General features: G+C 34.1%; 1 protein-coding gene across 3 annotated transcripts; it reads right to left on the reverse strand.

Annotated features, from left to right (window-relative positions):
- Nucleotides 1-10,073: 10,073 nt before the first annotated feature.
- LOC112013637 (G-type lectin S-receptor-like serine/threonine-protein kinase At4g27290) lies at nt 10,074-14,816 on the reverse strand. 3 transcript variants are annotated; one of them, XM_024046028.2, is made up of 7 exons: nt 13,162-14,814; nt 12,911-13,036; nt 11,486-11,643; nt 11,178-11,388; nt 10,807-11,044; nt 10,581-10,731; nt 10,074-10,502 (listed from the first exon to the last, which is right to left on the reverse strand). In XM_024046028.2, the coding sequence occupies exons 1-7, from the start codon at nt 14,447-14,449 to the stop codon at nt 10,209-10,211; spliced, it is 2,466 nt and encodes an 821-aa protein (XP_023901796.2). In that variant the 5' UTR covers nt 14,450-14,814; the 3' UTR covers nt 10,074-10,208. The 3 variants fall into 3 exon arrangements, 2 of the variants coding, with proteins under 2 accessions (XP_023901796.2, XP_065629356.1); XR_010628920.1 differs by having other exon boundaries at nt 10,488-10,502; nt 10,581-10,646; nt 13,162-14,816; XM_065773284.1 differs by lacking the exon at nt 10,074-10,502 and having other exon boundaries at nt 10,604-10,687; nt 13,162-14,816.
- Between the last annotated feature and the right edge of the window lie 351 nt (nt 14,817-15,167).

Genomic DNA, 15,167 nt, shown 5'->3' on the forward strand with positions numbered 1-15,167 from the left:
TAGAATCAATGGATGGTGTGGAATAGTAAATGTGGGTACTATTAGAGAGAATATGATATTTTTTGTGTTGAATGAATGGTCCAAACTCCATATTTTGGGCAAAAATCCAGGTTGAAGAAGGGACATAAACGTGGTATTAATTAGTAGTGTTTCATACGTAATAGTTATCTTTGAAGTTTGCAAAATGAACCAATTTGATTGCTATGCCAATCTAGACACTAATGTGTCATGAATTTGGCATATTAGCAACAAAATTTTGGAATTTATGATTAATTCTCTTAGCAACCAAACATTGCAACCTTTTCCTTATTTTATATTTATATTTTTAAATTATTGAAGGAATATCTTTTAAGGACCTTTCCCAACAAATAGATTGAGCGTATCTTCCGTAAAATCAATTGCTTTGTGGACATTTGCAAGATTTCGATAGTTTAGGACTTATTAATTTATTAATAGTTGATAAGGAGGGTATAAAAAAACCTAGAACCAATTAATTAGAACTTACGAGATTTCAATTAACAGTTTTTCTAGATTATGTGTTGATGCTAAGTTATGTTTGTCTTTTAGAAGAACACCTATACATTAACATCATTTTCTGAACAACTAACCATCCATTCCTTTCCCTATTTTAAGTTGATTGTTTTCTAATTCATAAAATGATCCCGTGCATTGCGCGGGTTAAACACTAGTATATATAAAAGCAGAGACCTCATGTGAGAGTGCATGAGGTCCTGCCACTTGGCACTCTAATATTGCATTTAACTTTTTTTACCTTTTCTCATTAAATTTTTTTTACTGTTACCCAATAAATTTTACTATTATATAAATTTAACATTTTTTACCTTTTTGTTAAGTTTTTTTTTTTTACTGTTACTCACTAGATCATAGTAACTTATTGCATTTAACCTTTTTTACCTTTTTCCATTAAGTTTTTTTTACTATTACTTAATAAATCATAGTAATTTATTTTTACTATTATATAAATTTAGCATTTTTTTACCTCTTTTTATTAAGTTTTTTTTACTGTTACCCAATAGATCATAATAACTTATTTTTACTATTATATTAATATGAGTTGTTCTTGACAATTAGACCAATTAGACCAAAAGTTATTCATATAAAATTGATTACCTTTTAAAAGTAGACCAAACCTTATGAAAAACTCAGACTCAGTTCTTACTTACATATTATGACCTAAGTTTGACCATTCCCACATGTAAATCAAAGCAAAAACTCTTACCCTCTTACAAACTCTCTTCTTCCTCCCCCACATATAGATGATACTTCTAGAAAATCTCATTCTCATGAAATATCTCTTCATTTTTCCCTAATTTCAATTCAATATGCTTTTGTCTATTAATAATATTCTATGCAATTTATGCAGACAAATTCTTTGTCATCGACCAGTGCAACAAAAATATATATAAATCTTGAAATCCCTCAGGTTACTGAAATAATTGACAAGTGCATATTTCTAAAATTTATAATAACAAAAAAGTCTAATAAAGAGCATATATATCTCACAAAATGCCATTAACTTAATATATTTTTAAAAAAAAAATTCAATAATAGGAATGGTAAAAAATATGAACCTATGCAAGAAATACAAAAAATACATGCAAAAAAATTTTCATAAGAGGATTTATCTTTAAATAATATGAAGACAATATTTTTTTTCCTGCCGCAATGGTTGACTTCGGAGGCCAAAAGTTACTGTGCGTGCACTGTGCGTGTACTGTTCACGCACTGTTCACGCACTGTTCACGTCATTTTTAATATTAAAAGTGGGTCCTACAACACTATTCACACATTTAAAAATTATTTTGCTACAGTGTTTTCAGCAACAATCAGTTTTTATCAACTTTCAGCAACAATAAGTGCTATCCAAACGGACCCTAAATGTAGGAAGTAACTTTCTCTCAGCTTCGTCTATTATATATATATAGATATTGATTGATTAGGTAACGTTAGTGTTTGGCATCCACAGTCCATGGGCCCCATGACTATAGTAGCCAAAAATCACGTCCAAAGACTGAAAAGTGGGTTCCGTGCACTATTTACAAGACCCACAAACTTCTTTTTTTGGCAAAATTTTCATTAAAATGGGTCCTATGGCATTATTCACAAATTTAAAAATTATTTTACTACAGTGTTTTCAGTTTTCAGTAATAAACAGTATTCAAACAAACTCATACCAGTTGCGCTTATTTTCACCACAGTACCATATTTGGGAATTATAATATTGTTCTTGCAATGTAAATTGACATTACAAATACAATGTAAAGGAAGAATTTCCCTAATAATAACATATCCTCTCCTTTTATTATTTATAATGGAGTTCACTAATTAAAAATTTTGTTGGGAAATTTAGACCCCGGTTGATAGAATTAACAAGTTTTAAATCCAAGTTGTTAATTATGTTTATTATGAATAAAACTTGTTAAAATAAACAAACATCAATATCATGTCAAAATCATGTAGCAGAAATAATAAATAAGACAAGATATGATGACCTAAGAAAACCAATGAAACCAACCAGTTTCACAGTAAAAAAATCTAAGGGGAAACCTTCCCGAAAAGCAATCCACTATAGTAAAGAGAAGTTTCAGATCTAGTACAAAACCTTTGTCCCTAGACTCTACAATCTCCGTAGATGAACTCACAGCAGAAACCTTCTACCGCTTCATAACCTCTGAACTCTTCAATATATGAACGCCACCCTTTTTGTTGCATAGATGCTAGTACGTGACTAACTCCTTTGCACGAATCCCAATACGTGACTCACTCACCAACTTAAGGAAGAAGAATGTTGGTTGCAAAGTTCTTCACTTCATCAACAATGAAGATCAAGAAGCACTTGGTTACAAAACCTTAAGGCGCAAAGACGCAATAGCTTTTTTCAGAGAGAATAAGGCATCAGTTACCTTTTGCAAATGTTCTTCTTGTATTCTCTTATGTGATGACCTCTAAAATAAGTTTTATATAAGTCTAGGGTTGTGAGAAAAGAAATCCTACACAAATATAAAAGCCTGGCCCAAAAATCAGATCTGAAAATTCTGATTTCCGTAACCTCGATCGATCGAGAGGTGTCGAGGAGGTGTCGAGCTTTAAACCTCGATAGATAGCTAGGTGTCGAGGAGGTGTTGAGAAGCTGTTGAGGGGATAGAAGCTTTCTCGATCAATCCACCAGCTGTCAAGAAGGTATCGAGATTACGATAAGAAAACACCTTAAAAAGCTCGATAGATAGCCAGTTGTCGAGAGGTGTCGAGAAGCTGTCGAGCTATCTTTCCGTAGGTGTCAAGTTATCTGTCCAACTTTAATGAACACCTTTTCTTCACTTGTTTATTGGTCCAATCTTCATGGCTTTAATACTAGACCTAAACAACATGTTTCTTTAAGTATTAAACACAACTTAGATCTAGACAAGTACAAGTAAAGTGCGTTTTGTCAAAAAATTAGCCAATTACATAAAAGAATAACATATGATCTTTAACAAGTGAACCACATATGTCGTAACAAATTTATTTAGTAAATTCCAGGTTACGTGAGAAAAGTGAAAACATCATAGTTGCAATCCCAAAATAATCCTAAAAATAATGTAGTAGTATTAAGTTAAATTTTTTGATTGAAAGACATAAATAAAGAAAAATGTTTCATAACATTTTCACAATAAATCTTTAGTGTCAAGCAATTACTAGTTCTAATCTGAGTCAGCATTAAGATCACTTTTTTACTCTATTAGTAACAATTTGACACCTAGAATAAATTATGATGAAAATGTTATGAATATAACATTTCTCATAAATAAATGTGGCTTGTCACACATTTAATTGGAAGGAAGTGCTATATCAATAACATTTTCACAATAAATCTTAAGTGATAAGTTATTATTGGTTCTAATTTGAACTTATCATTGAAATAACTTTTTTGTCTATTAATAACAATCATTAACGACCTGCCACTTAGAATTATTGTATAAGTATTGTGAAAATATTATGAACGCATTTCACTTTAATTAGAAGCTAGATTTATGGTGAAAATATTATAAACATAACATTTTTTTTTAATTAAAAGCTAGATTTTTATGTATTTGTTTTTGCTTCCGCATGGGAGCACGGCTAGTAGGAACTTTGACTTGGTGTGAAGTTTGATCCAGACTTATAGACAGCTGAGAGACTTGTGCATTATGCGAATTGTGAAAAATCTTATCTCCTCCCTCTACTTCAATATGATGGAATTTTTTCTCACTCTCTACAATGTACTAAAGTTTATTGAGAAGAATTTTTTATTTTTTCTAGTTTTGTCTCACCATGGCTGTATTATACTCTTTGCAAATCCCCTCTAACTTTAATGAATAACGAACTTGTCACATATTATGGTAACTAAGCTAGAGATAAATACAAACTAAAGCGCCAGTATTATCAAGTTCAACTGGGGACCATCATCAATAATAAGAATAGAAATTCTTTGAATCACATTTTGTATTCCTCTTTATATTTCACCAATCATAACTTGTCATGTATTTGTTTAACTTTACTTATAAATTGTCAAAGTTTAAAATGGAAAAAAAAAAAAAAAAAATCACATGACAAATTCTGATTAGTAAAACATAAAGTGTATCACAAAATGTGATACAAAAGATTTGTATTCCAATAATAAACATTATAAGAAAAGTGTGCCAATTGATTTCTAGTTCTTAACAACTTTGATTCCTCATTAGAAGTTGCAGAAAAAACCTTATAGCGGAGCTCTTATTTCGACAAATATCCCTATCGAGAATCGACATGCACCAACCGCTATTGACTTACATGCCTATGTTCATTGACAAAACCTTCCTCAATGTTTACCCTTGGGCTAATAATTTTGAGCCAGGTGTATAGCAGAGCTGGTATGGGTCGACATGGGGATGGGGTGACCCGAGTGGGACCTATCCAATATGAGAGGTCATACACGATCCCTCTTATACATAAAGGATTTTACTAATGTGTGCCCTTAGGGCACACATTAATTTCCATTTTTGGAAAAAGTTTTTTCGAAAATTGAAAAAGTAATGGCAGCTTTTTCAATTTCCGAAAAAATATTTCCAAAAATAGAAAACTTAACGTGTGCCCTAAGGGCACACATTAACCGGACCCATACATAAAATATTCTCATGCAAACATTGTATAAATCTGTGCCATGTACAAAAAAAAATTGATAAAAATGAAATCTTAAAAGATTTTGTGATAATTTTTAAATTAAATATGTCCACTTTATTCTAATAATAAATTTTTTTTTTTAAACAATCTTATTTTTAAATAGCCAAAAAATAAATTAAACCAAAAAGACATATAGTTTGATTAAATTTTCACCAAACTTGATAGTCTAAAATTCACATACCATGAGACAGAGTTTGTAGAAAGAAAAAAAATGAGCAAAGTGAGTTTTAGAGTGGTGTGTCATATATATACTGATAACGATATTTTCATCTAGTAAGGATTTTTGTTGCTTATTCATCCTTTAGCCTCCATCAAGCACAAGGTTTCCTTTCTCCATCTGACTAGACACTCACAATGACAGACAGTCCCCATCCTCACCATCCCGACAAATGAGTCACGAGACTGACAGACCATAAGCCCATCATGATAGAAGCCTCGGGTTTGTCGTGATAAAGCCCCATCAGACCTCTTAAAGTTCAAACAGATGGATATGCTACCCCCTAGGAAACTCATTGAACAACTTTAGCTTATGCTTGACGAACGATCCACACCTCACCACTTGCATACAGACGGATAGGCATGATGGGTCCCACAATCCTCTAAATGGTCTCCACGCATATATCCCTACATGGAAACTTGTACACCATGTCCAAAGAGCCTACTACACGTCAATATCTCCCCTATATATAAAGAGAACCTTAAAATCTCAGAGCCTAAATTCCAAATCTCCTCTACAAGGAAAGATTCCTACATTCAAGGGATTTTGGTTCGCTCTTTACCACTATATAAGCATCAGACCTCATTTTCTCTAAGTTACGTAGAAAATCCCTAGCTCTCTCACTATAGAGTTCTTGGAGATCTTTTATTCTCTAACTTGATCTTCAGAGGGTCTTTAACCGACACCTCACCAGTGCTCTTCTATTGGTTCTTCATTTTTTGTTCTTCGGGTACCCATTGGAGCGTTCGAGCACACTTATTGACAATTTTTGTACATCATCAATTGGCGCCGTCTGTGGGAAATGAGTGATTACCTATATTATCGCTTCTAAGATAAAGAGTTGCATGGTCCAAACACAATCGATGGCTACCATCAAACCAGGAGACAGGAAACCCCCCCAACACCTTAGATAGAGAAGTGCAAACCCTGGCCGCAGCGGTTGAGCATAACCATAAGTTGGAGCAATAGCTAAACCAGAGGAGCAAACGACGTCCCAAAGATTAGCACGACAAACGAGACAATGAAGAGCAGAATGGCAGTCACCTCTCAATGGGAGACCGGTAGGAAAAGGAAGATCAGGAGGAAAACAATATCCCTAATAGGCAGGACAGGCAGGAAGAAAGTAATATCCCCAATACGTGACTAACCACCAACTTGAAAATGATGTTGGCTGCAAAGTTCTTTAGTTCATCAGCACAATAAAGATCATGAAACTCCTTGGTTACAAAACCCTACGGTATACAAATGCAGCAGCTTCTTCAAGAGAAAGATGAACTAGGGCATATGTCTTTAGACACGATAAGTGTAACACCCTGACACAACTTTATAATTAAACTATGTGTTCAAGTGGTTAATTATTATTTTAATCACTTACTTTCTAAATTAATATAAGAGTATTTAATAAACATATTATTTTATAATGCCATTGAATAAGAATTGTAAAGATTTTAAATAATTGAACAGCTAGATGTATTATGAAAATATATATATATACACACACATAATAAGTATGTACAAAACTATATTAAGTGGCTTAAGTTATTAAATACATAGTTGGTGTTTTAATTAAGCATGATGCATGAGATATTATAGTAGAAATTCCACCCACATGCAACTAATGGAAATTCAACACATAATGCCAAAGTACCATGCATGATGACAAACCCCAAAGACCAAGACTTCACCGGCCATGCAATGAGAAAGTTCCACCTAGTTTCTTCTTTGACTTTTCTCAAGACAACTAGAACATCCAAGAAACTTCCTTCCTCTTTATTCCCACAGGTCCAAACAAATCTGAATTTCTCACCTCACTTTGCTCTCTTTTCTCTAAAGGAAAGAGCTAGAAGCTCTCTTGAGTCCATGAGTTCACACACCAAAAGAAAGATAAGTCTCCATCTTGTCTCTTCTTTGACTCTTTCAAAGAAACCACAACAATCAAGAACTCTCTCCCTCTTTCATACCCACGGTCCAACATCAAAAGAAAGAAAAACTCTCAACTCTCCTCTCCCTCTCACACCAACGGGTCCAGCAGCAACAAGAGGTTTCTTTCAATTCTTGTCAAGCTTTTGTTCCTAATTTAAAGCTAGAGTGATTCTAGCTCAATCACTCTATCAACCTGTGTCTAGGGTAAGGGGAAAATCTAATCCTTTTAACAAGTTTTAAACCCCAGTTGATAGAATTAACAAGTTTTAAACCCAAGTTGTTGATTAGATTTATTATGAATAAAACTTGTTAAAACAAACAAACATCAATATCATGTCAAAATCATGCAGCAAAAAAATAAATAAAATAAGATATGATGACTCAAGAAAATCAATGAAACAAGCACAGTAAAAAACATAGGAGAAACCTTCCTAAAAAGCAATCCACTATAGTAAAGAGAAGTTTCGGATCTAATACAAAACCTTTATCCCTAAACTCTACAATCCCTGTAGATGAACTTACACCAAAAACCTTCTACCGTTTCAAAACCTCTAAACTCTTTAATATATAAATGCCATCATTTTTTATGCACAGATCCTAGTACGTTACTAACTCCTTTGCACAAATCCTAGTATGTGACTCACTCACCAACTTGAAGAAGATGTTGGCTGCAAAGTTCTTCACTTCATCAACAATGAAGATCAAAAAGCACTTGGTTACAAAACTCTAAGGCGCAAAGACGCGATAGCTTCTTTCAGAGAGAATAACGCATCTGTCACTGTTAGGTTCTAAAGACTTAGGATTTGATGTATTTAGAACTCTAATGTGTAATGTTGGCAAACCATGATCAAAACAATATGTTTAGTCTTATTTAGGCTTGCTCAAAATTGTATATTTTATGTAAAGTTGGAATCAAGAGGCTGCAGATGCATTGGGGCATTTCGGCCTGTCTCGATCGATCGAAAGTTAGACTCGATCGATCAAAAGTCGACCAAAATGTTTTTTCTGTAGAATTTTCAACTTAGCCCAAGCCCATTAAGGATTAGGGTTTCAGATCTAATTCTCCTAGTATATAAAGAAAACCCTAACCACGTTTTGGAGTGTAGTCCTAGTTGCTCTGGTTGTATTGTTACTCATACTTTGCGGTTTGTATGAATCTCTTGTGAGATCTTTGAGGAGCTTTCCTTCACATAAACTTAGGGTTTTCAAGGTAGAGATTACTTCAACTTCTTGATGATTAACTCTGTTGCTGCCATTAAAGTTTAAAGAATAACAAGCATGGGTGTTTGTACTTGGTGAAGAATCCAAGAAAGAAGGAGTCCGTGGATTCGGAGCTTGCACGTGGTTGTGTCAGTAAGTTTTACTAGTGGGTAGCATTAAGAAGTGAAGCGGGGAGCTTGTAAGTCCTTTTGTATGAACTTCGATTCTTTCTAGATAGTGAATTCAAGTTTACCTTGAGGATAATTAGGTCAAATCCTCTCCAGGTTTTTACCGTGTAATTTCTTGGGTCATCATATCTTGTATTATTTACTTTTCCACTGCTTTATATTCTTGATATACATGTTTGATTGTGTTAACCTAGATTTGCATAATTTGACTAAGTTAATCACTTGGCTAATTAACTAGGTTAATCCAATTGTGTTTTAAGGGGTCTAAAAACCGTTTAAATGGTATCAGAGCAGGTAGCTCTTCTGTTTTAGATCTTTTGATCTTTGATCTGATCCTTGACCCCTGTTATAATGAATAATTTGAAGTGTCTTTTTCCTTGAATTCTTAGGAATAAGCTTTCCTTCATTTCCATGGCTGAAGCTTCTGCAACTTCTGATTCTATTACCGCTTCTACAACTAGAAACAGTTCTTGTTAGCCAATTACTCATTGTCAAAAACTATCAAACCTGGTCTCGCTCAATGATCATGGCTTTCACAGCCAAGACTAAAATTGGTTTTGTCAATGGCACAATATACCAATGAATACCGTCCAATTTTCAGTCTTTGGATAAGATGCAACACAATGGTGCTTTCGTGGATTCTCAATTCTATTTCCAAATTAAAGACGTCTTTTCCAGTGTGATTATTTACATGTAAACAGCTTGAGATGTCTGACTGGATCTTCAAGAGAGGTTTGCACAAAGGAATGCACCTTGAATCTTTCAGATTTAGAAGGCAATCTCATTTCTTGCTCAAGATTAGTCCATTTTGAGTGCTTACTTTACTAGGCTTAAAAAACTTTGGGATGAGTTATCTAATTACAAGGCCTAGTTTGATTATCGTATTCAAGAATACATTATGCATTTTTCAGTATTGTTTTCAAAGCAATTTGGACCACTTTTTAGTTGGAATTACTTCCAAACTATCAAGATAACTTCAATTAACCTTTGTTGATATATTGAGATCATCATTGGAGCCGAGAACTAAAGATTATTAACTAGTACAAAGTGAGGTGTTTACAGATGATTCTTTTTACTCAACCTACATTCTCAGATTCAATATTAAGTGTGCCATTTTCAAACAACTACATCTCATTCATTTCAAATCCAAATTGGGTCAAATCTATGTCCATTTTAAAATTTTGGATGTCTACTTACCAATGAAACAATTTTCACATAGAAATTCATTATAGTGGGAAAGATATGGAAAAAGATCATCAAATTCTCATATTTAAGCATATTAAAAGTTAGTTGTCTCTAAGCAACTTTTGGCCAAAACTCAAACCTATATAGTATTGTAGAAGCCATTATAAACCTTTAAAGTTCAAATAAGATTGATATCACATACATGGAGAATACAAGTCTGTATAATTTAAAAAATGTATAGATGCAAAATATCAATCACAAGATATGTTATACAATGCAATTGATATGATGCTTGACTATCGAGCCTCTAACACAGTAATAGTAATTTCATTGATTGAGGATGGCTGGTTCTTGCTTGATGAAGGTGATTTTTTTCCTACAAAGAAACCTAGCTCTTTGGGTTCAGGTAGTGAACCCTCATTGTGCAACAGCATAACCACAGATGACATATCTGGCCGATCGTCATGATGTTGTTGCAAACATAAGAAACTAATATGGAGGCAACGTATAATCTTCGATTGCATGCCGGAGTCCTCTACGCAAGTATCAATTAGTTCTAAAGGCCTACCTTCTTTCCATAATTTCCATGCCTAAAATATTTAAAAATTCTCAATCATTATTTGTATCATTATATGTAAGATAGAGGATGAAATTTGTTGAGAACTCACATGTTCAACAAGGCTTAGACTATGGTCTGGATGGAACCAGCCTCGATTTTTCTTTCCACTTATTATCTCCAACAACAATATTCCAAAACTAAAAACATCAGATTTTACTGAAAATATACCATTAATTGCATATTCAGGTGCCATATAACCACTGCAAAAACATCATTAAGCATTAAAATATTTGATTAAAAAAATGTCAACAATAAAACATGTGGAGAATACGTACTATGTTCCAACCACTCGTCTAGTGTTTCCTTCAGTCTGATCTCCACCAACAATTCTAGCCATACCGAAGTCAGAAATTTTTGGAATCATCTTACTATCAAGTAAAACATTGCTTGCTTTGAGGTCTCTATGTACAATCCTTAATCTAGAATCTTCGTGAAGATAGAGAAGCCCTCGCGCAATCCCACGGATAATATTAAAGCGCATAGACCAACCCAAAACTTTAGCTCTTGTTTGATCTGAAAAGTTTCTCATTTATGTTAATACTAAGTTCAACATGAATAATGAAACAAGAAATTGGTATTTCTTCAAATAACAATGAAAACTTTCATGGAGTTTGGGAAAAATTATTTGTTTTTGAGAAGTTCAAACCAAAAATGAAGGAATCCAAGCTTCCGTTGAGCATATATTCATAGATTAGGATTTTCTCATCTCCTTCAATGCAATAGCCCAAAAGCCTAACAAGATTTCGATGCTGCAATTTGGCGATTAGTATAACTTCATTTTTAAACTCATTCAATCCTTGTCCAGAACTCCGTGAAAGCCTTTTCACAGCAATTTCTTTTCCATCTACTAGTGTACCCTGAAATTTCAAATATGCAAGTAGTTTTTTTTATTGAAGTTGAGTATGGTAAGAATTGCTTTTCTGTGATCTTTATAAAAGCATGCTGCAGAGTTACCTTATATACAAGTCCAAAGCCACCTTCACCAAGCTTGTTATTACTTGAAAAGTTGTCAGTGGCAGTGGCTATGGTAGCTAGGGTGAAGAATGTGACCTCCATGTCTTCACTTTGGTCTTCAATGTTCTGGTCTATCATCACATTATTCTCCAATTTCTCTGCTAAGATCATGATGGGCTTCACATTATACATAAGACACAAGAATAGGGCAATTGTCAAATTCGGTTTAGACCCACTGGTTAATTACACAACAGAATTATTATTTGATTTTAAATCAACTAAATTAGGTGATCCAAAATATCAATATCAATAATCAAAATACAATAAGTGACCAAGTCATAAAGCAAAATAAAATAAAATAAAACTATAAACGCATAAGACATGTAGGTTGTGTTTGACATTGGCTTAAAAAGTCTTTTTTTTTTTTTTTATTACTATTTGGCTTATTTTTGCTACTATTTAGTTTATTTTTTATACTATTCATGGGTCCCATTGCATTTTTTGATACTTTTCATGAGTTTTACTGTACTATCTCAACTACTTTTTAACTTTATTTACAATACTTTTAGCAAAAAGTTTTCAATTTCAGTTAAATAAATTATTCCTAAACGGACTTGTAATATGATTATAAAATGAAAAACCTATGGAGAACTCTCTAAAGGAAAAAGGACTACATGTGTAAACTACTCCCACTAAGGCAATCAACTAGAAAAGGACGTGTTTTACAGTCTTGAAAAAAAAAAACTTGTACCTGCCTTTAATTTCCTAATAGATATTTTCTGCGACTCACAATAGCTTTAAAACTTTGAGCTTCTTCCTATATGGATTCCTTCGATTCTTTCATGAATGGCAGGTCTGTGTAAAGTAACTATAACCTTTGGTGCAGTCCAATTAAGGTACCTCCTTGAATGTTTGATCTATGTGGTTTTGAACTTTGGATATATCTCAAGGTTTTATAAAACTACTAAGATTCTCTCAAGAAAGCTCATGGATGAAAGGCGTGGTTTTTTCACTAAAAGTCCTTTCCAACTTTACTGGAAATCTTGCATAAGATAGTATAAATTGGTGTTTACATATACGGTTATAATCCTAATCAAAACAAAGATTTAGATTTTTTTTTGTGATTCTCGTTCAATGGGCCATTTCAGCCCATCTTTTTTTTTTTTTTTTGAGCAAATTTCAGCCCATCTATATTTAGTAGCTTGAGTCAACCTCTTCGTCCCCCCGCTTTAGGCCACAACATATTTTAGCCTTACCATTATTTTGCAAATTTTATTCCTTACCATTATTTTTCTTAAGATCAAATGGCTAAACTTCACAGCTTTCTTGTTCAACATCTTATTAGCTGCTTTGTACGTTTCTAGAAGTTCAATTAAACAATCTTGAAATATCTTTTCCAAAGTGGGTCAGAGAAAGAAATATTACCTCTGAAGTTTGTCCTTTTGCTGATGCAGTAGAGAATCAAGAGCACCCCAAAAACGACCACAATTGCAACCACAACTATCACTATAACCTTCATCTTTTGCTTGTCTTTCTCCTCTTTATGATTGACTTTGCAGAAGAAAAGCAAAAATATTTTAGTAATGCAATAAAATAGATGGAAACAACAAAGATTATAGCTTCAATGGCATGTAAAAATATAAATTAAAGAGCAATAAAGACCATAGGCCTATTACCTGGCTCTGAAGCAGGCATTCGAATATAAGCATCCTGCCCATTAGCTGCAACCTGTCTAATATCAATTAGATCCCCAAACCACATGGCGCAGCCACTTCCTCCATTTTTAATATCTGAGTTTGCATAAGCCGTACAGGAACAGTTGTTCAAACATTTGACTCTGCATTCGTTAAGATTCATACTTCCGTTCACCCAGGAATACGTGGTATCTGGCATTTTGAGCCCAACAAATTTAGCAAACCCAATTTTATCTTTATCCTCGCAGCTCAATTGGGTAATGCGTACACATCCCTTAGACCACTCATCTGGGTTCCATGTATCTGGTGATTTATGCTTGAATCCTTCTACACATTGACAGATAGGTGGCTTACCAATGATACAATTTCCATAAGGACCACATAAATTATAGGTGTCACATTTGTCGTCTGTTGAAGAAATTGTTCTGATCCATTTTTTATCTGCTTCGACCCATATGTAGCGCTCAACTGAGGACGTATTTTCGTTCAAAACTACTCGTGAGAATACAGATTTTTCAGTCAGGTGGAATATCGAGTATACCTCATCGCTGTTGATGACAAAATCGTAGGTGAAAACCGGATTGTCCTCCGTGTCTGCTACACCACTGAAACCAAGGCCATTCCACGGTCCGCTCCGAAAGAACTTCTCGGTGCCTTTCTTTGCGACTATTTCAGGGTAATTATGAAGTTCAACCCCACAACTCAGTTCTCCAGGAGACGGGTCATCTGGACTCTTCCATGCAGATATGCGCCGTTCCAGACCAGTCTTTAAGTCCCATCCAAGTTTCATTCCTGGCAGCCAAGTTTCAGAAGGATAGTCAAAGCTTTGCCAAAAATATTTTTCTGGGTTTTCTTCCTTCTCTTCTCTTAATACTAGATTTCCTGAATCTAAAAGCTGGACTATTGGATTCCAGGCCTTTTTTGTTGAGTTTGCCGACCAAGCAACTGTTCTATTCTGGCTGAGAAGAACAAGACTACCTGAACTGTTTACCATCAACATGCCAGACGAGTCGTTTATTGGATTGAGCCGGTTTGCTACCCAAACAACCGTTTTACCTGGAATATTGTTGTACCATATTCCCAAGTAACGGTTACCGGAATTACCAGGACTAAAGAACCCCAGGGCAAAGCTTCCATCTCTAGAGACCAGGGTCATGCCCTCAGTGAGGGATTCGGATTTTGCGATGCCGTCGGCAGCATCCAACAGTACAAAGAAGAAAAGAAGCAAACTCGAACTGAACAACAACAACACAAAAGCAAAGATGTCCATTGCTTCCTGTTGTTAGAGCTCTTAGCCAACATTTTAAAGTTAGGCCGATTATAATGAGCAAAGACTAGATCATTGAAGGCCATGCGTTGACTCAGCATGTGGTTGTTCTTTTGAGTATTAGTTCATTAATCAATGACTGGCTTGTTAGAAAACTCCACATTTTTTTGTGGAGCAAAAATTTCCTGTATTTATTACTCGCAGTCGCAGATGTCGCATTTTGGAAAGGTGAGCACTACGATTTGAAATTAAGGGGAATTAGGTAACGTTTCAGTTTCAAAGCAACGTCTGCGTTTGGCCTCTGCATTCTGTGGGCCCCACGGCTATAGAAGCCAAAAATCACACCCAAATACTGAAAAAAGTGTGTCAGTGGTTCTATACAGTATTTTTAGTTTTCAACAATAAACAGTATTCAAACAAACCTAGCAATTGTGCTTATTTTCACCATAGTACCATATTTGGAAATTATAATATTGTTTCTGCAATGTAAATTTACATTACAAACACAATGTAAAAGAAGAATTTCCCTGTAGTAATAACATATCCTCTTCTCTTGTTTGTCATAATGCAGTCCACTAATTAAAAATTTAATTAGCAAATTCCATATTACGTGAGAGAATTGAAAACATCATAGTCGCACTCCCAAAATAATCCTTAAAAAAAATGTATTAGTATTTAGTTAAATTTTTTGATTGAAAGACATAAATAAAGAAAAATGTTT

Source organism: Quercus suber, unplaced genomic scaffold (assembly GCF_002906115.3).
Source record: "Quercus suber isolate HL8 unplaced genomic scaffold, Cork oak 2.0 scaffold_72, whole genome shotgun sequence".
NCBI classification, from domain to species: domain Eukaryota; kingdom Viridiplantae; phylum Streptophyta; class Magnoliopsida; order Fagales; family Fagaceae; genus Quercus; species Quercus suber.

Bases quoted from the DNA above. Each gene is read 5' to 3' on its own strand.
- LOC112013637 (XM_024046028.2), bottom strand. From the start codon at position 14,449: ATGGACATCTTTGCTTTTGTGTTGTTGTTGTTCAGTTCGAGTTTGCTT. The intron at 13,037-13,161 runs GTAATAGGCCTA...TCTTCTGCAAAG, and splicing joins AATGCCTGCTTCAGAGCCAG to TCAATCATAAAGAGGAGAAA. The intron at 11,644-12,910 runs GTAATATTTCTT...TGATCTTAGCAG, and splicing joins CAAAAGGACAAACTTCAGAG to AGAAATTGGAGAATAATGTG.